This window comes from Orcinus orca, chromosome 2, assembly GCF_937001465.1.
Source record: "Orcinus orca chromosome 2, mOrcOrc1.1, whole genome shotgun sequence".
Classification (NCBI taxonomy): domain Eukaryota; kingdom Metazoa; phylum Chordata; class Mammalia; order Artiodactyla; family Delphinidae; genus Orcinus; species Orcinus orca.
The window spans coordinates 85,222,023-85,249,131 of NC_064560.1; the positions used below are offsets into that span (position 1 = coordinate 85,222,023).

At 41.5% G+C, this 27,109-nt stretch overlaps 1 protein-coding gene, 1 long non-coding RNA gene and 1 pseudogene across 5 annotated transcripts in view; 2 read left to right on the forward strand and 1 right to left on the reverse strand.

Moving 5' to 3' along the window:
* ARID3B (AT-rich interaction domain 3B) overlaps positions 1 to 3,606 on the reverse strand; it is a 53,991-nt gene extending 50,385 nt beyond the window's left edge. For 2 of the 4 annotated variants that reach the window (XM_049705267.1, XM_049705265.1), the window contains exons 1-2: positions 3,478 to 3,603; positions 238 to 884 (exon numbers count right to left, since the gene is read on the reverse strand). In XM_049705267.1, the coding sequence (XP_049561224.1) occupies positions 238 to 807 (570 nt within the window). In that variant the 5' untranslated portion in view covers positions 808 to 884; positions 3,478 to 3,603. Of the gene's footprint in view, positions 1 to 237; positions 887 to 3,477 lie in introns of all 4 variants that reach the window. The other 2 variants (XM_012535375.3, XM_049705266.1) reach the window with 2 other exon arrangements.
* A 190-nt stretch (positions 3,607 to 3,796) lies between these two features.
* On the forward strand, positions 3,797 to 7,693 carry LOC125963490 (uncharacterized). The gene is made up of 2 exons (XR_007475523.1): positions 3,797 to 4,095; positions 7,150 to 7,693. It is a non-coding gene; the product is annotated as an uncharacterized LOC125963490 (long non-coding RNA).
* An 8,908-nt stretch (positions 7,694 to 16,601) lies between these two features.
* Positions 16,602 to 17,114, forward strand: LOC101280588 (60S ribosomal protein L12-like; annotated as a pseudogene).
* Positions 17,115 to 27,109: the final 9,995 nt, after the last annotated feature.

Genomic DNA, 27,109 nt, shown 5'->3' on the forward strand with positions numbered 1-27,109 from the left:
GTACTTGGTCTTTCATATTAAACTTGGAACAATCTATATTAGGAGTAACTTACACATTTCACTGCTCTAATCAAGAAAACAACTATGAGGAAAAAACTCAGTCTATTCACGTCTAGGCTGCTGGTCACTGAAGCAGGCTGAGAAGGCACAGACTGGCACAGACCCTGGCAGTCCAGTACCTCTCCCTGGCTAGCCTTTAGGGAGAACAAATAATGCCCCCATACCAGAAAGACTGACCTGCTTGAGCTGCTCATCCAGATTCCAGCCCGGCTGCCCTGCTGTGGAGACTGAAGCTGAGGCCTTAGGAGCATCTTTGGTATGGTCTTCTTTAGCTTGCTGTCCATGTGGTGGGAGCCCTGGCGCTGGAAGCAGACCAGATACGGGTGCGGCTCTGGGGTCTTGGCGAGCCACCTTCTGCACGTGAAAATATTTTGAAGCAGCCTGGGTCTCTTTCTCAGCCACCTCTGCAACTTCATCATCCCCATCCTCATCTTCCAAACCTCCTTCCTCTTTCTCAGGCTCTGAGTTCACCTTGCTCCGTTCAAACACTCGGGCCACTGCTGGGGCTGGTGGAACTCTGGCTAAGGGACCCAGGGCAGGGCTGCCAGAAGGCCTCCCAGGTGTGGCAGAAAGGTGAGTCTGCTGTGTGACCAGCTTCTGGGCATACAAGAACGGGGTTTCTCTCATCTGCTGAACCTGCTTCTCTCTGGCATCCATCTGCAGAGGAGCCAGGTGTGGTGGCTGTGGCGGCGGCGGTGGCTGCTGCTGCGGCGGCTGCTGCTTCTGCTGAGGCTGCAGTGGCTCCATCACTGCCTCAAGCTTCACCCACCGATTGGCATGGCTCTGAACCTGGGCACAGCCCGGCAGGCACACTGGGTGTAAACCTCTAAGTGATTAATAGAAACCACAAAGAAGGAGAAAAGAAAAAGGAAAAAAAAAAAACCAACAATGTAAAGCAGGTATAAAAAGGTTTTCTTTTCTCCAGTAAAGGGTATGAGTTCTGAGCATTAAACATATGCCCGTAAACCTGAGTTTTAAGATGAGTAAGTGGTGGGAATTTGAGGTGGGGGTAGGGCAGGGTAGGGGGTGGTGGGAGTTGGGTAAGGAAAAGTATGCAGAAGAGGAACAGGATTTAAGAGGAGAAATACAGTATGAATCTCAGCTGCGGTGGACTACTGTGGGTTTAAAACGAAGTAAATCCAGATGACATTGAGTCTGCAAACATCTGTGTTCTGATCTCTCTTCCTCAACATTATCAAACATTAATCTGTTTACTACTGAAAAAGCAACTGGGTTTACACTGTACAGAGGTTGCGAGTATGAAAACCATAATTTAAAAAAAGGGAAAGAAGGGCCTGCCTACAAGAAAGAGAATATTGCTTAGGTTCCCAGGCCCATCAGAGAAAGGTATTACCATCTAAGCAAGACACAGAGCTATCAGGCAGAGGGCAAGATTTCTCTCATAGAAAAGCAGAACCTAGCAAACTGCTCTTAGGTTTAAACTTTTAAAATTTCCCAGATCAAACTGCCAAGCCTGCTTTTTGAGTGGGCTGAGCCAATGCTAACCAGACATTATAGCCTCAAAAAGAATCCAATTTCAACAACATGAGAGAAAGAAACACGCAAGGAGGCAAGAGTTTCAAATTGCAATGGGCACTCAAAAAACAAACAGGGGGGAATTCCTCTGGAGATTTTTAAGGTAATTAATTGGAAACAGGTATCAATATTGTGTAAACGAGGCAAAGCTTCTTTTTTATAAACAGCCTAGTAAATCTCTTCACATCCCCTTTCTTTCTGATTCACTTCTATGACATTCTATGACGAATACAAAAAGAAAAGGCTTTCAGGCCAAAAGTATTCTGGGGGCAGGTTTATCAGCATTCTTACCAATCAGTCTCCAAACACACACCCCTTTCACAGCCTCTCCTCCTCTAACCAACCCCCCTTCCCTTCCTCCTTTCCAGGCCCCCATCCCCAGCAAACCTCACTTGAGTTATGCTTCCTCAGCAAGTCTCCATAACTGAATGGATTACTACGCATGGGCAAATTTTAGGTTAACAGGACTTGCAACATGGCGTACAATGTTGTCATCACATGAAAGAAGAAGCTGCACTGCACAGGTTGGGACTTGATATTTGCGTTGTTCCACTGTTTTAGGACTGGTTAGAAAGATTAAAAAAAAAAAAAAACCCAAAAACTTAAATATCTAGGTATCTTCAAAAATCCATGGGGAAGTAATCACACTCTTAGCAATAAAAACTGTTTGGATTTAGGCATTTTTTAAAAACCGGGTTAGAGAAAAAAGGTAGGACTTTTAAAGTTAGGCAAAAAAGTAGAAATTTTAAAATCCTCATTTTCTGTTTAATCTTAGAAGCACTGCTTTTGTCTTTTGCATTCTGTGAAAGATTCAAATTGCAATTTGCCTCTTCCTCCCTTTACTTCCTCTCTTGGCACTTTAGAAAGTGAGTTATGCCGGAAGCAATACTTTCATTCTGCTATAGCCCTTTTTATAGTGTAACAAAGCATGAAAAGATTTACACCCACATTAAATCCAGTTGCCAAAAGTGTTCATTTAAAATAAAAACAATCTGCATCAAAGGAAAGTAAACCAAAGAATAAAGAAAATAATTCGGTGGTCATTTTAATTCTCCTTACAACATTATAACATCAATCAATCACAAGCGGGATAATTTTTCATCCAAGTCCTGCCAGTCATTGAACAACTGCTTCTCATCTTGTGGCACCATCTTCTCTGTATGCTGTCCCCAGCAGAGGGGGTGGTGTCTCACAGCCTCTTTAGTTAAGACTGAGATGACTCAGTTCTACAACTCGATACACACACCCTCCCCCAAAGAGCCTATCTTTCCCTTGTCCCTAAGCAGCTAGTTGATCCAAACAACAATACCACCTGCCTACTTTTAGAAAACTTGGGTCTCAGAAATCTAAACCACTCCATCCTTTCACACGGCTCCCTCCCCCATTTCCCCTAAAGTTCCCGAACCTCTAAGCCCGGCGCAACGGACTCCTTGCAGCTTTGAAGCCGGCCTCGCCCACCATTCCCTCTACCTTCGCTGCCGGATCCCTCTGGCCTCAGCCCCCTTTAAGCCCCACACCTCCACCCCCCGCCATTCTTTATACCCCCACAACCCAACTCTATCACTTTTACCTCTACTGAGCCCTCCCAGCCAATCCGCCGGCTCTTCTTAGATTGTCCCAACCCCACCTATTCTAGCCCTCTCAGTTCCCAGGGGCCCCTCACTCTTCCCATCCCTTTATCTCATATCACCCTAATGGGCGAGGGCGCCTCCGGGCTCCTCCCAGCGCTCTCACTTTTCCTCCTTGGCCCCGTGCTCCACTGGCCCGCGTCTTCACGTCTTCCCCTACACACCTGCCTCTCCTCCTACTACGCCGTCCCCTCCACCTGCCACAGCCCTCGCTCCCGCCAAGGCTGAGGGAGCTGGGCACCGCGCGGCTTACCTGTACGGGGCGCTCCGGGTCCGCCAGCGGTGGAAGAGGCAGCCACTCAGGGCCCGGCGCGGCAGCTGCGTTTCGGACTTCTCCGCAGCCGGGGGCCACAGCCGGGGCGGGGCCCGCACCGGAAGCGGCGCCGCGGGGCCGGGTTGCCGGCCCGGGGCGGGGAGGGGGCGGGGTCACACGGTATGGGGCGGGGCCTGAGGCCGGAAACGGCCAAAAAGGGAACGAGGGGCGGGGTCGGGCGGAAGTGACTTCTAGGGAAAGCCCCGCCCAACTGAGTCGTGGGCGGAAGTGAGTAGAAGCTGGCGGAAGCTTCCGCCAATGGGGAAGCGCAGACATGGAGGAGTTCCGGTGTGAGTACTTCCGCGGGGAGTTGAAAAGAGCCGGTCTGCTTACGCTCTTTTCTGAGTGTTTTCTAGTTGTGGAGGTTGGTGTAGCGTGGGCGGGCGGTAGGTTGGGAGGAAGGTAAATAAAGGACAAGGAGTGTCAGGGTTTTCTGCTGCTTCGGTCGCCTCCCCAACCTCCTACCTTCAAACCGATCTTCCTCTGAGATTCCCGCTTCCAGATCAGCTTTTCTCTGTTTTCTGAGGATGCTGCGTCCCCTGGAGCTCCCTCACATGGGTTAGTATTCTCGCTTCCCAGGTTCCAAAAGTGGGGGCAAGGTGCCATATACTGTCACCTCTTGTAAAAACCCTTGCTTTTCTGACGCTTACTTGTAAGACTTTGCCGCCCATTTAACCGCCTCTGTAGAGATGATCTGCTAATATGTGCATCCAGGTCCTTGTCTTACTTTCTCTTCTCTAACCATCTTCCATCTTGATAAATTCAGAGTCACTGTGGACAACTCATTTAACATGCAGGCCTCATCCCTTACATCAATCTCCCAATCCCAGTCAAAAACCTGGACCTTGTCACTAGAAACCCTATCTTGTTATGAATCAGTAGTTTGAACATCCCTCTGTCCGACTACAGCCTGATAACCTTTAGCTTGACTGCTTAAGAACTTCACCATAACTGTCTTTTTTACTTTATCAGAACCTTCAATCTGTTGAAAGCTTCTACTTAATTCTCATTCTTCAGTTCCCTCCTTATCCATCTTAGATTCAATGGTACATCATTACAATCCCCCTCTTACTTACTCTTAAGCCTGCCCTCCTCTTTTCCCCAACTAAGTCCTCCACCCTGGGTGGACTAACATGCTTCTCAATGCCTGTACCTTGTCATAGTAAATTGTCCTGCTGAACAGATTGGCATCACTAAATATAATAATGTCAGCCTTAAATGGGCTTTGAACAGTGTCTGGAAATTTCATTATATTTTTCTAGTTAACCTGCTCTCCACTATCGGCAAGTCTCTAATCCCCTATGCTTCCCGTACCCCTTCCCCTGATTATCTTACTGTATAAGTAATAGAAAATGTAGAATGCCCTAAAATCTAGAAATCTACATATGTTCCCATCTGTCCTTTCCTCCTATAAGTTACTCAATCAAAACTATTCATTGAGGGACTTCGCTGGCAGTCCAGTGGTTAAGAATCCATGCTTCCACTGCAGAGGGCACGGGTTCCATCCCTGGTCGGGGAACTAAGATCCTTCATGCTGTGCGGTGCGGCCAAAAAAAAAAAATTCATTGAACTCCCACTGTATGCCAGATGAGGCACTCATGTACTCATCTAGGTGCTTGTTCAGCAATAAACAAAAAAATTCCTTGTCTTCAAGGATCTTCCTAATGTGGGGAGACAGAAAAACAATACATATATATTTGGTTTTATACATATGTGTATATATATATATGTATTCTAAGAAGAACAAAGCAGGGTAAGGGTTAGACATTGGTCTCAGGTGGCTGCCATTTTAGACATTAGTCAGAGAAAGACTCATTGATAAGGGACACTTAAGCAGAAACTGGAACTGACTTGATGGGGGTAAGCCATGTGGATAACTAGGGAAAGCATGTTCCAGACAGAGGAGACAGCAAATTCAAATGCTCTGAGGCAGTAGCGTGCTTGACATGCTATAGAATTAGCAAGGAGACCACTATAGCTGATACAGAGTGAGTGGGGGGAGAGTGGTAGGAGATGACATCAGAGAGGTAGCCAGGGGCCCAGTCATGTGGGACTTTGTAGGCCATGGTGACAACTTCGGATCGTTACCGCTTAAACCACTGAAGAGTTTTGAGCACAAGACTAACTTGACCAGATTTAAGTCTCTAAAAGTTTCATTTGAGGGAATTCCCTGGTAGTCCAGTGGTTAGGGCTCTGAGCTTCCACTGCAGGGGGCATGGGTTTGATCCCCGGTTGGGGAACTAAGATCCCGCATGCCACATGGCCAAAAATAAATAAATGAAAAAATAAAAGTTTCATTCTAGCTGTCGTATGGAGAATAGACAATGAGGGTAGCGAAGTAAGAGTGGAAGCACTAGTCCTGGCAGAAGATGATGGTGGCCTGAACTAGATGACAGCATTGGAGGTGGTAAGAACTGGTCAGATTTCGGGTGTATTTTGAAAGTAAAGCCACAGGATTTACTAATGGATTATGTATAGGTTAGAGAAGAGAGTCAAGGGTGATCAAGGTTTTTGCCCCAAGTAACTGATAGAATAGTGATATCACTACTACCTGGGGAATTCTATCAGAAGCTGACCCCAATGGAATACTACTTAGCAATAAAAAGGAAAGAAGTATTGATACACCCAACAACTTGGCGTTATAACAACATAATGATAAAGGCATGCTGAATGAAGGAAGCTAGTCTCAAAATGAAAATCTTGAAAATATTAAAACTATAGTGATGGAGAATAAGTCAGTGGTTGCCAGGAATTAGGGATGGAGGAGTAACTATAAAGGGATAGCAAAAAGAAGGGTTTTGGGGTGATGGAACTCTTCTGTATTCTGACTGTGGTGGTAGTTACATGAGTCTATACATGTGTTAAAATCCATAGAACTGTATAAGAAAAATACAATCAATTTTATTGTATGATAATTTTTTTAAACCAAACTTTCCATGCATGCTTAAGTTTCCTTTCCCAATTCTCAGGGTTCTCCCTTTAACCTCTTGTAGTATTGGATCCTTCCATCAGTTTCAACCATCTTTTGCTTTGAAAAAACAAAAACAAAAAAAACCCTTTCCTTTGACCCCATATTCTGTGACTAAAGCCTTATCTCAAGATTCCCCTTCCTGGCAAAGCTTCTAGAATTACTGCCCTCATTGCAGCCCAAGTGATCTTATCTCTCTCCTTAAAACACTCTATGGCTTCCCATTACTCTTGGGATCAAGACCTAAATTCCATCATGTGGCCTGCAGAGCCCTAGCCTCTGCCTACCTCTTTGGTTTTATTTCCTTGCCTCACATGTAGTAGAGGACCCAAGAGGGCAGCCTTACTAGATAACCTCAGTAGTTGAAACAGAAACACCCCCCTCCCCTTTCATAGTAATGTGTTTAAATCCTGAGATATTCACCCATTCTGGTTACAAGGAATATCATTTAATCTCGCTACTTTGGCTTCCAAGGTGTGGTACATTGAACAGAATAGCCATAGTATTTTCAGCTTCTCCCATCGAGAGGTGGAGTCTGTTTCTCCATTTTATGAATCTAGGCTTGGCTATGTGACTTGCTTTGTTTTATGGGATATTAGCAGTCTTCTGATACTAGAAGTCTTAAAAAGTGCTTACAATTATAGCTTGCTCTCTCTTGCTGCTGAGAACTCTTCCACCACCTTGTGAAAAACTCCTGGCTAACCTGATGAATGATGAAAGACATGTGGTCATCACCCCAACTAACATCTAAGCAACTGCCAGACATATGAGTGTGGCTCCATAGACCAACTAGCCTGCCAACCATCAGACATGTGAGCCAGGCCATTGTAGACCATCTAGGCCCAGCTTTGTTGGCCGAGACCAGAAGAAGCCCATCGACAAACCCATAGACCAGTGAAAAATTAGGTTTATTGTTTTAAAGTTAAACCAATAAGTTTTGAGGTGCTTTGTTTTGCAATGAAAGATAACTGATACCCAAGGCATTTCTTTGCATCTATCAGGTTGGATTTACTTGGTGTAATTCTTAGAGCTGAAGAAGAGAGTCACCGTGTATCATCTTCACATAGCTGGCCCATGTTACCTTAGGTTCTCCCATCACATTTCTTAGTGTTTTGCTTAAATATAGCAGGGATAATCTTACATCATGTCTCTTTTATTTCAACTGTTCAATAAAGGTGATATCATTTGCATGGTTTTCATTGATTTTATTTCTCTTGTTAAAAATAAAAGTTGAATTGTATAAATATTGAGTATCATTTGTATGTACGTTTTGTTATAAATTTAGTCTTAAATAGTACAGGGCATAAAAGCTAAGAAACAACAGGTAAATGGCCATATTATAGAATAATAGTATAATTAATGAAGAGAAAATGCCTCTATGTGTTTATGATAACCAATGTTAATTATTGATGTAATTGTGTCCATCTTAAAGAGATCTGGTGTTTTCACATGAATGGATGTCAGTTTGGGGACTTGAAACGTATAAAATGTTTTCCCATTGAAATTAACAGTGATTACGTTTTCGACTTGCATTGGCCCTACAAGAGGTTTTTCAGGTAAGGCAGAAGGGCAGTGAGGCAGTTACTATACATTTTACTGTAATAGGAAATTAAAATGTAACAGATGATTAAGATTCTTCTTGTACTGAGATCAAGGTATAGCCTCAGGAACCTCAATTAGCACGTGTAAAGCCTCTCATGAGTAACTGGTATTAACTGTGTGTAAGGAAAGAATGTGACAGTCCAAGGCCAGGGGACTGAAGGCAGGTATATCCAGTCCACACACTCATGAGGGGACCTTGCTGTTGTGGTGGTGGATGTACCAGTAACGTTACCTGCAGCCTGATTGGGCTTCCAATGTGTTTTCCTACAGAGGGGCGTATGCCCATCAGGCTGACTCCTGGGTCCTTTATTTCACAGAACTGTTTGTATTTTTGTTGTTGTTGTTGTTGATCTTTTAAATCAGATAGTTGGTATTTGGTGTCTGATGTCTCGAGTTGTGATGTGTCAGCCTCCACAAGCCAGGCAACGCTGAGGAACTGCCAGCATCTAGTTATTGAGGACTCCTGGGGGGTGGGGGGGGGCAGCCAGCCTTCCCCTTCAGGAAGCAGCTCTCTTGCCACATTCCCTTTCAGCCTGCTCTCACCACAAAGGTCCTTTCCAACCCTGTGATTCTGGGATTTGCCAACATTTTGGTGAACTGGACTATGTTGTTCTTTCCCTCACCTGGGAATAGAAGAGGTCAGACCTCCAAGGCAATTGCTTCATCTTTGAAAACATTGGATCATTTCACTCTTGTTGACACTGAATTGAAAGCTGTCTTTGCAAAGCTGCACCCAGATTTCTGTGGTGGCCCTGGCACTCAGCAGTCCTGTAGACTTCCAGAGCAAAAAGGAACAGGAGGCCGTTCAAGCCATCTGTCCTAGAACGAGACATCTGGTCTCAGGTCTGTGCCTCTCGTCAGGGCTCTTTGGGAGCCATGTGGCCCCCCCATCCGACAGAGCTGTTATAAACCAGACACCATCAAGTGCTGGTGAGACTAAGAGGAGAGGGTGCCCAAGCTGAAGTTGGCCGGCCAGTGAGGCTGGTTGGCTGGGAGAATTGTGGGTCCAACTGGTTCCTGTAAATGTGTCCACAGACACCTACACATGCCCGGAGGCTTTAATCCATCAAAAATCTTTACTCCCAAGCACCTGCACTGAAGGTTGAGTTCTCAAGAATAGTAATATACAATTTTCTATTGTCAAGGTTGGCCAGGACTCTTGTCCTTTCCATGTTAAAAGAAAAAAAATCAAGACAAGTGTACAGATGTTATGGAGGAGACTAGGCAAGGATCTTGGAAACATGAGCTCAGAAGATGCAAGGTATACTGAAGAAACTTCAGTGGAAAAGAAATTTCCCAAATATAGGGAGGGGAGCACTTGCTTTTGTGATGTTTGGGCACCGGGTTCATCATGTATTGCTCCCACACAGCACGTGCACCACAGCTGTGTTTCTGTTGCAAGCTTAATGCTAGTTAATCCTGAATCTGAGCTAAAGGAAACCAAGTATAGTTTAATGGGAGTTCCTGACATTTTATTAAGGTGAAATATATTCAGTGCCAGAGAAGTTGAAAAGGTTGTCTGTCCTCCATGCCTTCATTTGCTACTTTATGGCAAGAGCACATGTTGAAGGCTTTGATGGATTCAAACCAATCTTAACACAAGTTAACTCTGCTGCAATTTCAGGGAATAGGAGATAACCCCATTTGGGAATCTGTTTCAGAAACTTCGTCTTAAAGAACTGAGCTCGGTTTTCAGTCTCTCCACTTAAAGTGAAAGTTTGATTTTATAATGCTTATAACTGCACTGAGATTAGGTTGGAAGAGAATAGAGTGGTTATAAAATTGTTAGTTTTACTAAAACTGATTTACTAATAATGTCCTCCTGACCAATTCCCTTTCATGCCTCCTCCTACCCTCACAATAAATAGGGCAAAATACTTAGCTTAACACTGTGGTCATCAAGCAACCAGTCATTTCCTAATATGGACAGTCGAACACTCCAGTTTCACTTCTGGAATTCAAGTGCTAGGAGAATGGCATTTATGTTTGTGTATGTTTTCTGTAGCTACTTCCCTCTCACTCTCCAACTCAATGAAGCCTCTGTGCTGTTTGCTTTAACATTAATTATGGCATCTGCAATGACTGAATTTCCTGAACCTGCAATATAGAATCAGCCTGGACCCAATATAATCTAACCCTGACAGTTTGATACAAAATTCAAATGAATAGTCACAAGATTTGAGGGCTCTCTCCTCAATAAAAATGAATCATCCCCCACCCCCCAAATTACAGTCTTTAAAAAGAATGAAGTCAGTACATTTCTACTGACATAGGAAGTTGTCAGTTGTAGAATTTAAAAAGAGACTAGCAAGTTACAGAAAAGTATGTAAAATAAAATCATTTTGAAAAAGGAAAAATGATGTAATCTTTTAAAAAACAATTTCCCATCTTAACAATAAAGATAGTTATGATACATGTCCTAACCTTAGACTCAGGTTTAATTTTTGCTTTCTTTGGTAATTAGAAAAAAATTGTACATTAAGGAAAATTCTACAGTGCTTATTAACTGATGGTTGTCATGCACTAAGCACTTCACTTACATTATCATTTAATCCTCAAAATAACCCCCATTTTACTGGTGAGAAAACTAATGCTTATAGTAGTTAAGCAACTTGCCCAAGGTTAAGTTACATGTTACACGTAGCAGAGCTGGGATTTGAACCCAGGGCTGTCTGACTGTAATTCGTGCTACTAACCACCATGCTATATTCCTCCCATCAATGTAAGTATTTGAATTTGTAACCATTTGAATTTTACAATAGTAGGCCTCAGAGAATCAATATGGTCAAATATTAGCTTTGTAATTTGTCTAAAAGAAACTAAGTAAAGTCCTAATTCAGAGAGTAAAACCAGACACTGCTGGACCTGAAGCTGAACTGTGCCTTGCATTTGCAGAGTACCAGCTGAAAGAACTGCAACATAGAACACTAGCTATAGATTAGAAAAAGCCTAGATGTCCATCAGTAGGGAACTGGTTAGGTAACATTGTACTTAAGCTGTCAAAAAGCAAAAAGGAAAGAATATAAAAATGAAGTTTTTAATGTACTAATATGGAACACTTTCCAAGACATTAAATGAAAAAAGCAAGGCTCGTTACAGGATGTTTAGTTTGATACTATTAATAATTATGTTTAAAGAGGATGCATATATATAATCATTATGTTGAACAAGCATGACTCATGGGGTGTATATCAGTTAATGCAGGCTAAACTACTGCAACAAATAGATCCAAAACACAACTCAGCAAAATAGTTTATTTCTTGCTCACCTAATAGTCCTGGACAGTTATTCAGGTCAGGGAGGAAGCTTTCCTACATTGCCATCATTCAGGGTCCTTGGATCTGTTCATCTTGTGGTCTACCATCCCCAGAAAGTGGTAGATATTGCTTCCACTCACATTACATTGGAGAAAATTTGGTCATATGGCTACACCCAAATTGAATGGGAATATGGGAAGCTACTCTAGTAGTCCCAGAGACTAATAGCTTTCGGTAGACAGACAAGGTCTCTGTTACAGTCAGCCTCTCTGGTCACCAAATATATTCACCCTTCCCCCAAGGGAGAAGACAGAAGTCCCATTCAATTATTGAATTTCATATCAATATCTGGATCACAGTCTTTTCTAATTAGCCTGGATGAAACACATGAAAAGATGCTCAATCATTAAGGAAATGCAAATCAAAACCACAATGAGTTTAATAGTTAAAAAAGAAACCTCACACTGAGGTATCACCTCATACCTGTCAGAATAGGTATTATCAAAAGACAACTAACACAACATTGTAAATCAACCATATCTGTTCAGGACTATTAGTTGAACGAGAAATAAACTATTTTGCTGAGTCGTGTTTTGGATCTATTTGTCTATGTCTCTCTATCTATCTATATATCTATCACTATATATATATATATATCTCCTCCCACATACACACACACAATGTAATGTTAGTCGGCCTAAAAAATAATGAAATCTTGCCATTTGTAACAGCATGAATGGACTTAGAGGGTATAGTGCTAAGTGAAATAAGTCAGAGAAAGACAAATACTGTATGACCTCACTTATATATGGAATCTAAAAAAAACCACAACAAATGAACAAACAACAAAATGGAGACAGACTCATAGATACTGAGAGCAAACAGGTGGCTGCCGGGGGGTGGGGTGGGGCAATAAATGAAATGGGTGGTGAGATTAAGAGGTACAATCTTTCAGTTACAAAATAAATGAGTCACAGAGAGAAAATGAACAGCATGGAGAGTATAGTCAATAATTATGTAATATCTTTGCATGGTGACAGATAGTAACTAGACTTATCGTGGTGATCATCTCGTAATGTATAGAAATATCAAATCACCATGTTGTGCACCTGGAACTAACACAGTGTTGTAGGTCAATTATACTTCAATGAAATCAAAAAGTTAAATGGGGGCGGGTAAAAAAAGACACCCTTTCTGGGCAGTGAAGGAAATTCTCAGATTAGACCCAATTTTGCTCTCGAAGAAGAATTCTCTTGTCATTGTTCTCCTTCTACCCTGGTTCTGCCCTCTGGCAAGTCCTCCCTCAGCCATTTTTCTCCCTGGCTGTACGTGAAGTGGGAGCATGCCTTCCTTGGGGACTATACAGCTTTGACAGCCTGTTTCCTGATAGTGCAGGGTTGGAGACCCAAGTGTTGTTTTATGGCTTTACTTATTTATTCAGGCCAGGCTTGTGGGGTTTTTTGGCAATACAGTTCCCTCAGAAACTTCAGATCTATTTGCTTTGAAGCAGCTTATATTCCCAAAGTTCTCTCAGACAGGTTTTAACATTATCAAAAAAGTGAGAGAAACTTCAAAAAATTTCAGAAGGTAACAACCTGGTCTATACTCCTTGTCTTATTACCATAACTTAGGTCAAGAAGAGGATCTTGGGACTTCTCTGGTGGTCCAGTGAGTAAGACTCTGCGCTCCCAATGCAGGGGGCCTGGGTTCTATCCTGGTCGGGGAACTAGATCCCGCATGCATGCTGCAACTAAGAAGCCTGCATGCCGCAACTAAAAAAAAAAAAAAAAAAAAAGAAAGATCCCACATGCTAAAACTAAAGATCCCGCATGCCTCAGCAAAGATCCCGAGTGCTACAACTAAGACCCGGCGCAACCAAAATAAAAATAAATAAATATTTTTTTAAAAAAGAAGAAGATCTTATCTGGCGGTTTAATCTGTGAAAATGTGAATTATGACTTTGGTGAATTTTCCAGTCCCTCCTTATTCTACTAGTTGTATATTTATGTTGCAGTCATATTCTACGTAGTTGGTGTTGAAATTAAACTCTATTTTGTGGTGGCTGCCTCATCAGATAGTGCAACAGATGATCCTGAATCAAAAACAAAATGAAATCATGATGATCACTACAACCACCATTTCACCCAGCAGGGAAAACCAAAACCATATCTAATCTAGATAGATTAGATCTAGAATTCTAGACTAGGGTCAGCAAACTATGGCCTGTGGATCAAATCTGGCCAACCACCTGTTTTTGTAAATAAAGTTTTATTTGAACATGACCACACTTATTTGTTTACATATTGTCCATGATGCTTCTGTGCTATAACAGCAGAGCTGAGTACCTGCAATAGAGACCGGATGGCTTGCAAAGCCTAAAATATATACCTTCTGGTCCTTTGCAGGAAAAATAATTGCCCATTCTTTTTTTCTGATTTTTAATAAAATGTGTCCTATCATATCTGTGCACATATTATTTTAACATTCTTTTTTTAATATCTTTTTTAAAATTGAAGTATAGTTGATTTACAATGTGTTAGTTTCAGATTTACAGCACAGTGATTCAGTTATACATATATATGTATATTCTTTTTCAGATTCTTTTCTCTTATCAGTTTTACAAAATATTGAGTATAGTTCCCTGTGCTATACAGTAAGTCATTGTTGGTTATCTATTTTATATATAGTAGTGTGTGTATGTTAATCCCAACCTCTTAATATATCACTCCCCACCCCCCTTTCCCTTGGGTAAGCATACTTTTGTTTTCTATGTCTGTGAGTCTCTTTCTGTTTTGTAAATAAGTTCATTTGTACCTTTTTTAAAAATTGCCCATTCTTGTTCTACACAATATTTAATAGCCTCTTCCATGATCTGTCAATGAGGACCAAAAGGGAGATGAGACTGGAAAATTCCACTCTTTACACTACAAAGCTACAGTAATCAAAACAGTATGGGGCTTTCCTGGTGGCTCAGTGGTTAAGAATACGCCTGCCAATACAGGGGATATGGGTTCGAGCCCTGGTGCGGGAAGATCCCACATGCCGCGGAGCAACTAAGCCCGTGCGCCGCAACTACTGAGCCTGCACTCCACAGCCCATGAGCCACAACTACTGAGTCCACGTGCCACAACTGCTGAAGCCCATGTGCCTAGTGCCTGTGCTCCACAACAAAAGCCACCTCAATGAGAAACCTGTGCACCACAATGAAGAGTAGCCCCTGCTCGCCACAACTAGAGAAAGCTCGCACAGCAATGAAGACCCAACGCAGCCAAAAATAAATAAATAAAATTAAAAAAAAAAAAAAAGCAGTATGGTACTGGCACAAAAGCAGAAATATAGATCAATGGAACAGGATAGAAAGTCCAGAGATAAACCCACGAACCTATGGTTACCTAATCTATGACAAAGAAGGCAAGAATATACAATGGAGAAAAGACCGTCTCTTAAGCGGTGCTGGGAAAACTGGGCAGCTACATGTAAATGAATGAAATTAGAACACTCCCTAACACCATACATAAAAATAAACTCAAAATGGATTAAAGGCCTAAATGTAAGGCCGGATACTATTAAAGTCTTAGAGGAAAACACAGGCAGAACACTCTTTGACATAAATCATAGCAAGATCTTTTTCAACCCACCTCCTAGAGTAATGAAAATAAAACCAAAACTAAACAAGTGGGAACTAATTAAACTTAAAAGCTTTTGCACAGCAAATGAAACCATAAGCAAAACGAAAAGACAACCCTCAGAATGGGAGAAAATATTTGCAAACGAAGCAACCAACGAGGGATTAATTTCCAAAATATATGAAGAGCTCATGCAGCTCAATATCAAAAAAAAAAAAAAGAAAGAAAAGAAACCCAATCAAAAAATAGGCAGAAGATCTAAATAGACATTTCTCCAAAGAAGACGTACAGATGGCTAAAAAGCACAAGAAAAGATGCTCAACATCACTAATTACTAGAGAAATGCAAATCAAAACTGCAATGAGGGGCTTCCCTGGTGGCGCAGTGGTTAAGAATCCACCTGCCAATGCAGGGGACATGGGTTGGAGCCCTGGCGCGGGAAGATCCCACATGCTGCCGAGCAAATAAGCCCGCAAGCCACAACTACTGAAGCCCGTGCGCCTAGAGCCCGTGCTCCGCAGCTAGAGAAGCCACTGCAATGAGAAGCCTGCACATCACAACAAAGAGCAGTCCCCGCGAGCCGCAACTAGAGAAAAGCCCACGCACAGCAACAAAGACCCAATGCAGCCAAAACTAAAATAAATAAATTTATTTTAAAAAACAACTGCAAAAAAACCCAAAAAAACAAAACAACAACAAGAAAAAACCAACTGCAATGAGGTATCACCTCACACTGGTCAGAATGGCCATCATCAGTCTACAAACAATAAATGCTGGAGTGGGTGTGGAGAATGGGGAACCCTCCTACACTTGATGGGAATGTAAATTGTACAGCACTGTGGAGAACAGTATGGAGGTTGCTTAAAAAGCTAAAAATAGAGCTACCATATGATCCAGCAATCCCACTTCTGGGCATATAACCAGAGAAAACCATAATTCAAAAAGATACATGCACCCCAATGTTCATTGCAGCAGTATTTACAATAGCCAGGATATGGAAGCAACCTAAATGTCCATCAACAGAGGAATGGATAAAGAAGATGTGGTACATATATACAATGGAATATTACTCAGCCATAAAAAAGAACGAAATAATGCCATTTACAGCAACATGCATGGACCTAGAGATTGTCACACGGAGTGAAGTAAGTCAGACAGAGAAAGACAGATATCATATGATATCACTTATATGTAGAATCTAAAAAAAGGGTACAAATGAACTTACCTACAAAACAGAAATAGAGTTACATATGTAGAAAACAAACTTATGGTTAACCCAGGGTAAGGGTAGGGGGAGAGATAAATTGGGAGATTGGGATTGACATATACACACTGCTATATATAAAATAGATAACTAACAAGGACCTGCTATATAGCACAAGGGAACCCTACTCAATACTCTGTAATGGCCGATATGGGAAAAGAATCTAAAAAAGAGTGGATACATGTATATGTATAACTGAATCACTTTGCTGTACACCTGAAACTAACACAGCATTGTAAATCAACTATACTTCAAGAAAAAAAAAAAAAAAAAAAGACTTCCAGCTTTTGGCTCAGAGGAGGCCAAGTTGCAACTTTCTGCAGTTGTCCCGAATCCGGGTTCATCCGACACCAGCTGCCACCATGTTGCCTAAGTTTGACCCCAACAAGATCAAAGTTGTGTACCTGAGGTGCACCAGTGGGGAAGTCGGTGCCACATCTGCCCTGGCCCCCAAGATTGGCCCCCTGGGTCTGTCTCCAAAAAAGGTTGGTGATGACATCACCAAGGCAACTGGTGATTGGAAGGGTCTGAGGATTACTGTGAAACTGACCATTCAGAACAGACAAGCCCGGGTTGAGGATTGATCATCAAGGCCCCAAGGAACCGCCAAGAGACAGAAGGAAGCAGAAAAGCATTAAGCACAGTGGAAACATCACTTTTGATGAGATTGTCAACATTGCCTGACAGATGCGGTATCGATCTTTAGCTAGAGAACTCTCTGGAACCATTAAAGAGATCCTGGGGACCACCCAGTCTGTGGGCTGCAATGTTGATGGCCGCCACCCTCACGACATCATAGATGACATCAACAGTGGTGCAGTGGAATGCCCAACTAGTTAAGAACTGCAAAGAAAAATAAAGGGTTATTTGACAACCAAAAAAAAGAAAATTCTACTCTTGCCTGAAGAACGTTACTCATGTCCTCAGGTATTTAAACGGGAAAAGGAAAGACCAGTCAATATCAGTCTTGGGCTGAATCACCCACAGAAAACCAAACCCTGCTACAATAGGTCTGCTCTTGAAATCCACCTAATCAATGACTAACCCCACTTCATTTTGAGCCAGTCATAGCCAATCATTCATATTTAACTTAAACCCCACATTTCCCCCAAGCCCTATATAAACCCTATCTTTTACTTTGTTCACAGAGATTATCTGTCTCCTTACAGTTCTCCCTTGCCTGGAAAGAAATAATTTCTTAAATAAATAATTTTGTGTGTTTGTTTTTCTTTCTAGATTTGAAAGAATTGTGATTCCTTTAATACAAGCAAACCTAAAATGCAACGAATTAACAAAATAGAAGTTTAGATTCTGCTCACCTAGCAGTCTTGAACAGGTGTTCAGCTTGGTGGGGCAGCTCTCATCCTCCCTGTCATTCATGGACCAAGATTCCTTCTGTCTGTCATCTTTCATGGCTCTGTCACCACTTGCATCCAGCTGGGAGGAGAGGAAAGAAAGAGTTTCATTGTGTGTGGGTATGGGGGGAGGTGTTTACTAGGCCAGTCCTGGAAGTGGCACCCATCGCTTACACCTAAATCCATCTTACATCCCATTACAGAGAATTTAGTCTAGAGGTTATATCAAATTGTAAAGGACAGAATGTATATAAGTAGGGAGCTAGAGGTCTCCATTACAGGGTGTAAATCAGAAAGCACCTTAATTTTTGTCTTCCACTGGCCCTTTAGTTTATTCTCTATGTCTGGTTTTCCCTTGCCCCTTTCACCTTGGTCAAATCCATCAACTTTGCTAATTACTCTTATGTATTAAAATTCCTCCTGAAATGCTAGGCTCCCAAACAACATCAGTTAAGTAACAGAAATGTCCAGCCCCCTCTAATAGTCATCACTCTAAAACTGATTTAAGACTGAGGCTTCTTCCTGTCTCCCGGCGTGGGCCTGTAGGATGTGAGTCACCTCCTATGGAAAAGGAGTGTGTGATCAGTTTCATTCTTTCTTCATTCAATGCTTCCACTTTCCTCATCTTGTTGCTACTGTCTCTAATCTTTCCAAGCTGGGTGGCTGCTAGTTCCTCTGGTGTCTTTGGATAGATTAGAAAAAGGTTCTCCCTTCTGGGCGAATGCAACCCCATGGTGAGAGAACTGCACCTCTGTGTGAAGTAGAAAATGGCAACTCTTCCTCCAAGTAGACACAACCCCGTGCCAGGGCATATGGTTTGGAGAGTGGAAAGCAGGTTGGATTTCAGCCCCCATTAGCACCTACAGTCAGGTGCCATTTTCAGTGAATAACCTACACAACCATGAAGCCTGTTAAGGTTGGAACATATGGAGGAAGTCACAAGGGAGACTGTAATGTTTGTACTTGACCAGTACTGTCATGAGTGGCATCTACATTCTCTGGGGTTTGCAGAGGTTTAAGGCTTACTCTTTTTTTTGCAGGTTGTATCTCTGAGTTCTTTAAAGCGCCATCATTCCATCTTTGGGGATCTCATCTCTGTACTTTCCTTTACATAGATGAGTACATTGCTTTTGTGGTTGTTTGTTTACAATTCTTTCTTGAGACCCCAGGTATCTGGTGATATGACTGCACCTTCCTTCTGCTGAAGTCCACTCACTTCTTTTGGCAGCTTTCTTGAACAGGATCCAAGACAATGCTTCTCCAGAGCTCTTGCATGTATGTACCACATTTGGACTAGAGAAAACATGCTCCTTTGACCTATTGTTGGCAGTTCTGTTATATTCCAAACCATAGCCTCATCTCTACCCCACAGGATGCCTGAGCCAGTCCTTTACACTTTATGTATCCCAAATGTAACTCAGACATCAGCCACCATGTCTCTCAGATTGGAAGCAATATTACATATTGCTGTGTGTTCCCAGCAAAATTCCTTACATCAGTGTGAGTGAGGCAAAGGGCATACACACCTCGGGATGAGGTTGAGGATGGTGGCAATGACTCAGTACAAAGTACAACAGCTTCCTCTAAAAACCTTGACTCTCCTATCTTTTTTTTTCAGCCTCTCCAATGCCTTTTGTAAGCTGGAGGTAGGTGGTGAACTAAGAGTAAAAAACTGGTTTTCTACACTCTCCCTCTGCAAATCCTGTGTTGGTGAATTTGCATCTAACTTTGAATATGACCTTACTGTTTTGGGGTCTCAGCCAAATCTGAGACTAAGTGAGGTTCATTTAAGCATCTTATCTATACATATCTTTGGAAGTATACAGATGGAACAGAAAATATTCGTTACCTTTGGAGGGAAATTTGTTGGCACAGGGAAGCTGTGGGAGGGAGAATTTTTCACATATACTCTTTTGAACTGTTTTAATTTTAAACTATATATATATGTAGTAGCTATTTAAGAAATTAATCTTCTAAATGTATATTGAAGTACATTCCTGCAATAGAGCACTTTCCAACTCTTAAGAAGAATGAACTAAAAATTCTGATGTAGAAATATCTCAAAGATGTTGTTAAGGAAGATACAGAACATTTCATAATGTACCTATTTACATACAATAAAATTACACATAATTACATGTTTTTTAATACATGAGGAACATTTCCAGAGTAATTTTATTGGGATAGACTAAATTATGTTGTAGCAACATGTTAAGCTTGAAATCTCAGTTGTTTACCACAGAAAAGGCTTATATTTCTGGTGCATACACGTGTCCATTGAGAGACAGGCAACTCTTTTAGGGCAGCTGTTCTCCATGTGGTAACTCAGGGATCCAGGCTGTTTCCATCTTGTGGCTTCCTCACCTAAAGGCATGGCTTCCACAATTGCTGCAGCATGGGGAGAGAGAGCTGGAGAGTCACACATTAGCACTAAATGCTTTGGCTCAGCAGGGCACATATCACTTCTGTTTATAGTTCTTGAAGTAGAACTAGTCTCATGAGCCCTGTCTCACTACCAGGCAGGGTAGGAAATATTGTCATTCTTCATGCCCAGGAAGAAGAAAATAAAATGGGTTTCAATGTCATGTTGACATTGTCTCTGCCACAGGACACATACACAAAAAGGTAACAGGAGGAGGGAATCTGAGGATCTGAAATCAGAAGACTTACTTTTCACAGTACTATTCACTATATTCACTGTATATTAAGTATGTATGTTATTTGGATTTTTTTTAACCATTGGGTCATGTATACTTTTTCAATGCAAGGAATTATTAACTTTAGCATCAAGGGATACTGAAACTAGTTTTATGAGGAATAAGGTATAGTATAAAAATATCTCCCCACATGATACTTATTAATTACAAATGGACAAAGAAGAAGTTTACAATGGAAAGCCCGACAGACACCACCTTAACTTAGGGATCAAAGTTAAAAAACATCACCAGTAATGGGACAAATAGATATCTTGTGCCTCCTGATTTAATGAACTGAGAAAAACACAGCATCATTTTTGTGATATTCCTGCCAAAAATGGATAGCCTGAACTTAATCATGAGGAAAAAACAGATAAATCTAAATTGAAGGACTTTATACAAAATATCTTGCCTGTATTCTTCAAGTGACAAGGTAATGAAAGGCAAAGAAAGACTGAGGAATGAATCTAGACTGAAGGAACTAGAGACTAGTCAACTAAATGCAATATGTAACCCTGGATTGGATTCTGAACCAGAAAAATACTATTTTCTTCGTTGCTACAAAGGACAATATTGAGACAATTAATGATATCTGAATAAAATCCGTGGGTTAGATGGTATTATTGTAACAATGATATTTTTATGATTTTATAATTGTGCTATTGTTATATAAGAGAATGTCCTTGTTTTAGGAAACATACACTCAAGTGTTTAGGGGTGAAAGGGCATCATATCTGCAGTTTACTCTCAAATGGTCAAATGGTTCAGGAAGTAGTTATATATTTTATATATATATATATATATATATATATACTTATATACACATAAACATACATACATATATATGTGAGAGAGAGAGAGAAAGAAAGAACAATAAAGCAAATGTGGTAAAATGTTAACATTTTGAGAATCTGAATAAAAGGTATATGGGAGGTCTTTGTACTTTTCATGCATCCATTCTGTAAGTCTGAAATTCTTTAAAAATAAAAAGTTTGTAAAAGTGACCAGTAACTAACTACACTTATTAAGTTTGTGACTTCTAAATATAATGCTGATCATCAAATTTTATTTGTAATAGAATAAAGGTGCAGAGTAATTATTTCAAAATTATATCTCACAGACTTATGGTGAGGGTCAAATGTTGTAATATGTATAAATACAGTCTGTTGTCATTATTGCATTGTTTATGTGTGAATACATTATTTTCATTATTATTATTATTTTCATTTTGGCTGAAGTGGGTGATTCCTACTGGAGAGTAACAGAGGTTGAGGTTGAAAGAGTGACACGAGAAAAAGACAAAATCTTTTAATTTTGAAAAAGATACCGATGAGACTTCCCTGGCGGTCCAGTGATTAGGACTCCGAGCTTCCACTGCAGGGGACCTGGGTTCGATCCCTGGTCGGGGAACTAGGATCCCACAAGCCACATGGCACAGCCAAAATAGATACAAATAAATAAATAAATACATAAAATTAAATTAAAAAAAAAGAAAAAGATACAGAATGCCAGGCAAAGGGGCTTGGATTTTGCCTTGTAAAAGTCACTTTTGGGATACTGAAAAGTCGTTGCTTACCAAAATGGGATGGGGGAAGCTGAATTCTTAGCAGTGCTGGTAGTCTCCTTAGGGATCAGCTGATGAATGGTCCAACCTCCTCATTTTAGTTAAGCTGGTGGGTTATGCAGATGAGGCATCTAGACTAGAGTCTTGAAGATGAAGCTATGAAGATTCAAAGATTGAGAGGGCAAATAAAGAAAAACAAAGAGACGAGAAATGTCACATTGCCAGGACCAGCTACATAATTTGGGGGGCCCATTGTGAAAAGAAAATTCAGGGCCCCTTGTTCATAAGTTATTAAGAATTTCAAAACAGTAACAGCAGAACATTATACCAAGCAGGGGATCCTACTGAGCATGGGGCTTCATGTGACAGCACAAGCCACTAACCCATGAAGCTGGCCCTGCACACACAATCCACCAAGGATGTCCACATTACGTCATTCACCCAAGGTCACTAGCAATCACGATGCCCCTCCTGGAGCTCAGAGTGGGGCCATCTTCCCTTGAAGCACAGGGCTACATGGAGGGAGGCGGCACCTGAACAAAATCAGGGCTCTGGTGGGAAAGAGGAGAAGGAGTTTTTGCATTGGTCCCTGACACGCTGCTGATTCCAGAACTGCTGATATAAAGGCAGGGTGGTGGGTTAGCAACGTCATGCTGTGTGAGAAGGAATGATGTTACACAATTTAACCTTACGTGGGTCACAAAAGTATATTTTTATTTCAGAAAAGACGTGTTTATTCTTATGTATATATTTAAAAAATAAATTGTAAGAGGAACACAGAGAGCACTAAGCATAAAGAAAAAACTGATAATTCAAACTTATTAAAATGAAGAATTATTGTTCATCAAAGACTCCATTAAGTGAGCAAAAAGGCAAGCCATATATTGCATATATGTACATGCAATACATATATTTGACAACAGACACCAAGAGCACGTGCATACACACACACACACACACACACACACATCAATACGTATACGTGCATGGGGTGGGGGTGGGGGGAAGATGGGAGAAGATGCTGTAATTGTGTAATTTGTGGCAAGCCAAGAAGGGTCCTTGGGGTTCTAGAGCAAACCCATGCCATCTGCAGTGGAGAATTAAACACCCTTTGAAAAATATACACACATGCTACAATACAAAAAATCGATAAGAAAAAAACTAGACAACTCGATTAAGAAAAGGGCAAAGTACATGAATACTTCACAAATGAGGATATGCAATTGACTGACAAACATGAAAAGTTTTCAGCCTCATTAGTCATCAGGGAAATGCAAATTAAAACCACAATGAGATACCACTTTATGCCAATGAGAATGGCTAAAATTAAAATGACTGATGATATCAAGTGCTGCTGAGGATGTGAAACAAGTGGAACACTCATTCAGTGCTTCTAAAAGGGTAAACTGGTACAGCCACTTGGAAAACTATTCGGCAGTACCTAGTAAAACTATGTATGTCTATGACTCGGCAATTTAACTCTTACGTATGTGTCCTCAGACAGGCATACATGTGTACAGTAGAAGACACGAATAAGAACGTGAATAGCAGTGCTTTTCATAATAGCTAAGACCTGGAAACAACCTAAGTGTCCATCAATGGTAGAATGGATAAGAAAATTGAGTTGTGATCACACAACAAAATACTATATATCAATGAGAGAGAAGAAATTATTACTATACAAAACAAAATAGATGAACTTCACAAACATAATGTCAAGAGAAAGAAACCAGCCACAAAAGAATACACATGCTGTAACTCATTCCATTTATATAAAGCTCAAACACAGGTAAATGAGTACACTCATACCCATAGCAGTGTTATTCACAATAGCCAAAAGGTGGAAGCAACCCAAGGGTCTAGCAACAGAGAAATGGATAAACAAAATGTGGTGTACACATACAATGAAATCACTCAGGCTTAAAAAGGAAGGAAATTCTGACACATGTTACAACATGGATGAACTTTGAGGATATTATGCTAAGTGAAATAAGACTATCACAAAAAGACAAATACTATATGATTCCACTTACATGAGGTCTAAAGTAGTTAAAGTCATTGAAACAGTAAGAAGAATGGTGGTTGCCTGGGGCTGCGGGGGAGGGAGGAATGGGGAGTTGTTTAATGGGTTGTTTTAGTTCAGGAAGATGAAGAGTTCTGGAGATTGGTTGCACAAGAGTGTGAATGTACTGAACCCTACTGAACACTTAAAAATGGTTAAGAAGGTAAATTTTATGTTACGTGTATTTGACCACAGTTAAAAAAAAAAAGGCAGATAAATGAGTCTATGGTGATAGAAGGATAGTGGCTACCTTGGGGGAGAGACTGACTGAAAAGAGGGATGAATGGGGCTTCTGTGGTGCTGGTAATTTCTGTTTCTTGAGCTGGGTGATGGTCACCTGGGTGAGTTCACTTGGGATTTATGCACTTCTATGTATGTATATTATTGTGGCATGCATGGTGGTGTGTTTTCCAGATCGCCCTTCGAGGAAGGACCTGCTGCCCAGCTGCAGCAAGAGTGGTCAGCAGAGAGTCTCCAGCTGTTAATTCTCTCAGAGCCTACAGAGGGCCGCCTTGCCTGAGATCACCCCCTTGCTGGGCAGCCTGAATCTGGTGACTGAGCAAAGTAGGGGTATAAAGGTCCAACCATTTAGACTTGATGCTAGACAAATCTGATGGGATTTCTCACTCCAGAGTGAGCTGCTGATTGGCTGAGACTCTTCTGAGTCTGCAGCACAGGTTGACTTTCCTTCTGCCAATCCTGTTCTCACTCCCTTCCTTTCACAGGTGTAGAACTCTAATAAGCATTTTACACCCCAAACTCTATCTCAGCATCTCCTTCTTGAGAACTTGACCTTTGACAGTTGGTACCAGAAAATGGATGAGAAAGCTGATGATAAGATGGGTTTTTGGAAACTGATGACCACCCATCTGACAAGGAGGACCCCATTACTGGAGGTAGGTGGAGCACAACCAGGGGTGAATTGGGAGGGTGAAACGATAGAATGGAATGCTCTATCCAATGGAATAGAGGGCACAATGTACCAGATGCTTGAGATGTGTGGAGGGAATAGTGCTATACGGATGATGGATTGGATGGCTATTGCTAATCCAACTGGATGTGCACATCTCATGCTAAAGTCAGGGTCCTGGTTGGAAAAACCTGAAATTCTGGCACATGGAATGGAGATATCAAGGTGGATATCCCTAAAGATTTTAACTCCACGAATTCCTCTGAATCTTCTAAGCCTGCAGAAGTGGCCCACTTCTCTCTAGTAAGAGCCAACATTCCCTTTCTGCTGAGAGACAGTGCGGATGCCCCTCCCTCACAAAGCAACAAGTACCCCTGTCACGATCTGCCCCTACTCCCTTCCTAGCCACTTGGCCTATACTAGGTTAGCTGCAGCATAACCGAGCTATGGAAGTGCTGAGCCTGATAAGGGAAGAAAGGAATTGTGAGCCATAGGAACAGCAAGGTCTAGCCAGCATGTACCCAGGAGCCAGAGAGGATAGATATGGAACTGGATTCTGAGGGTACTTGATGAAGGGGGAAGCAACATAAAATTGGAAATGGAAGAGTTTATTGACTTGGGATCCCTCTCTTGAGTTACAAGATTCAATGTCCTGGCAAAAACCAGGAGATGGTGCAAACTCACCGCTAGGATGGATCCTAGAAGCATGGAAAAAGCGATGACCCATGCTAAAGGAAGCTTAAAGTTAGGACTGCTGTGGAAGTTGATGGAGGTGGGGTTAAAAGGCTCAGATAAGTGAGAATGCTGAATAGACTATGGATAACTAGACCTGCCAGATAATTATGTTCTATGAAAAGAACCCAAAGACACACTATTTACCAAGGCCATAAAAAATTTGCTGGTGAGAGGCTACCAGAATCTCTTAAAAAGTTAAGTGGTAGCTCTCCTCTGTATACCAGGGCTGATGAAAGAAGAGATTGGCTTTTTTTTTTTTTTTTTTTTTTTTTGCGTCACGCGGGCCTCTCACTGTTGTGGCCCCTCCTGTTGCGGGGCACAGGCTCCGGACGCGCAGGCTCAGCGGCCATGGCTCACGGGCCTAGCCGCTTCGCGGCATGTGATATCTTCGCGGACCGGGGCACGAAGCGGCGTCCCCTGCATCGGCAGGCGGACTCTCAACCACAGCGCCACCAGGGAAGCCCAGCACTGTTTATTATTTAATCATCCTTTTGTCACTGAATTAAAAATTCATCTTTCATATGTTATATTCTTATAATCAGATATCTGTTCCTGGATTTTCTAGTCTGTTACACTGGTTCATTTGTCTATCCCTATCATATGGATTTTTTTATGGTAACTTTATAGTGTCCTCTGATATCTGGTAAGCCAAGTGCACCTTTAGTGTACTTCTTCCTACATTTAATGGCTATTCACAGGTACTTTATTCTTTCCAAATGAATTTTAGGATAATTTAATCCAATTAAAAAGAAATATGTGGGGATTATATAGGAATTTTATTAATTTTACATAAATTTGTAAAGTTGACCTTTGTGTGACATACCCAAGAATGAAACAATGAAGGCATTCAATGCCTGTTCATTGTTCAGATCTTGTTTCATTTCTTTATCCAACATATACTTTTGTTGACCACCTACCACATGCTAAGCACTGTTCTAGATGCTGGGGATACAACTGTGAACAAAACAGACAAGGTCCTTGCCTTTTGCAGTTTGCATTCTAGTAGGGGGAGACAGGTAATAAACAAATATATAATACATAAGTAAATATGTAATATATCCGATGGTGTTAAATGCTATTGCCAAAAAAAAAAAAAAAAGAATCCAGTTGAGAGGGATATAGAATGCTGGGAGGAGGGTTGTTTTTCTATTTAGGGTGATAAGGTGATGTGGTGACATTTGAGTATCGCTTTGAAGAGGGATCCATGCATTCCAGTCAGAGGAGATAGCAAACGTAAGAGCAGGAGCATGCTTGGTGTGTTATATGATCAGAGGAAGAGCAAGAAGCCCAGTGAGTGAGTAAGGGGTAGTTGTGTTGGGGCATAGTGAGGATTTTGGTTTTAACTGTGAGTGAGAAGAAAAGTGATTCCTGAGTTTTGAGCAAAGGAGTAACATGATCTGATGAAAGTAATAAAAGATCATTCTGGTGGACAGGAGTGGAAGAAAGGAGACCAATGAGGAATCTCTTAGGATAATTCTCACTCGAGATGATGGTGACTTGGACGAGGGTGACAGAGGTGGCAAGAAATGGGGG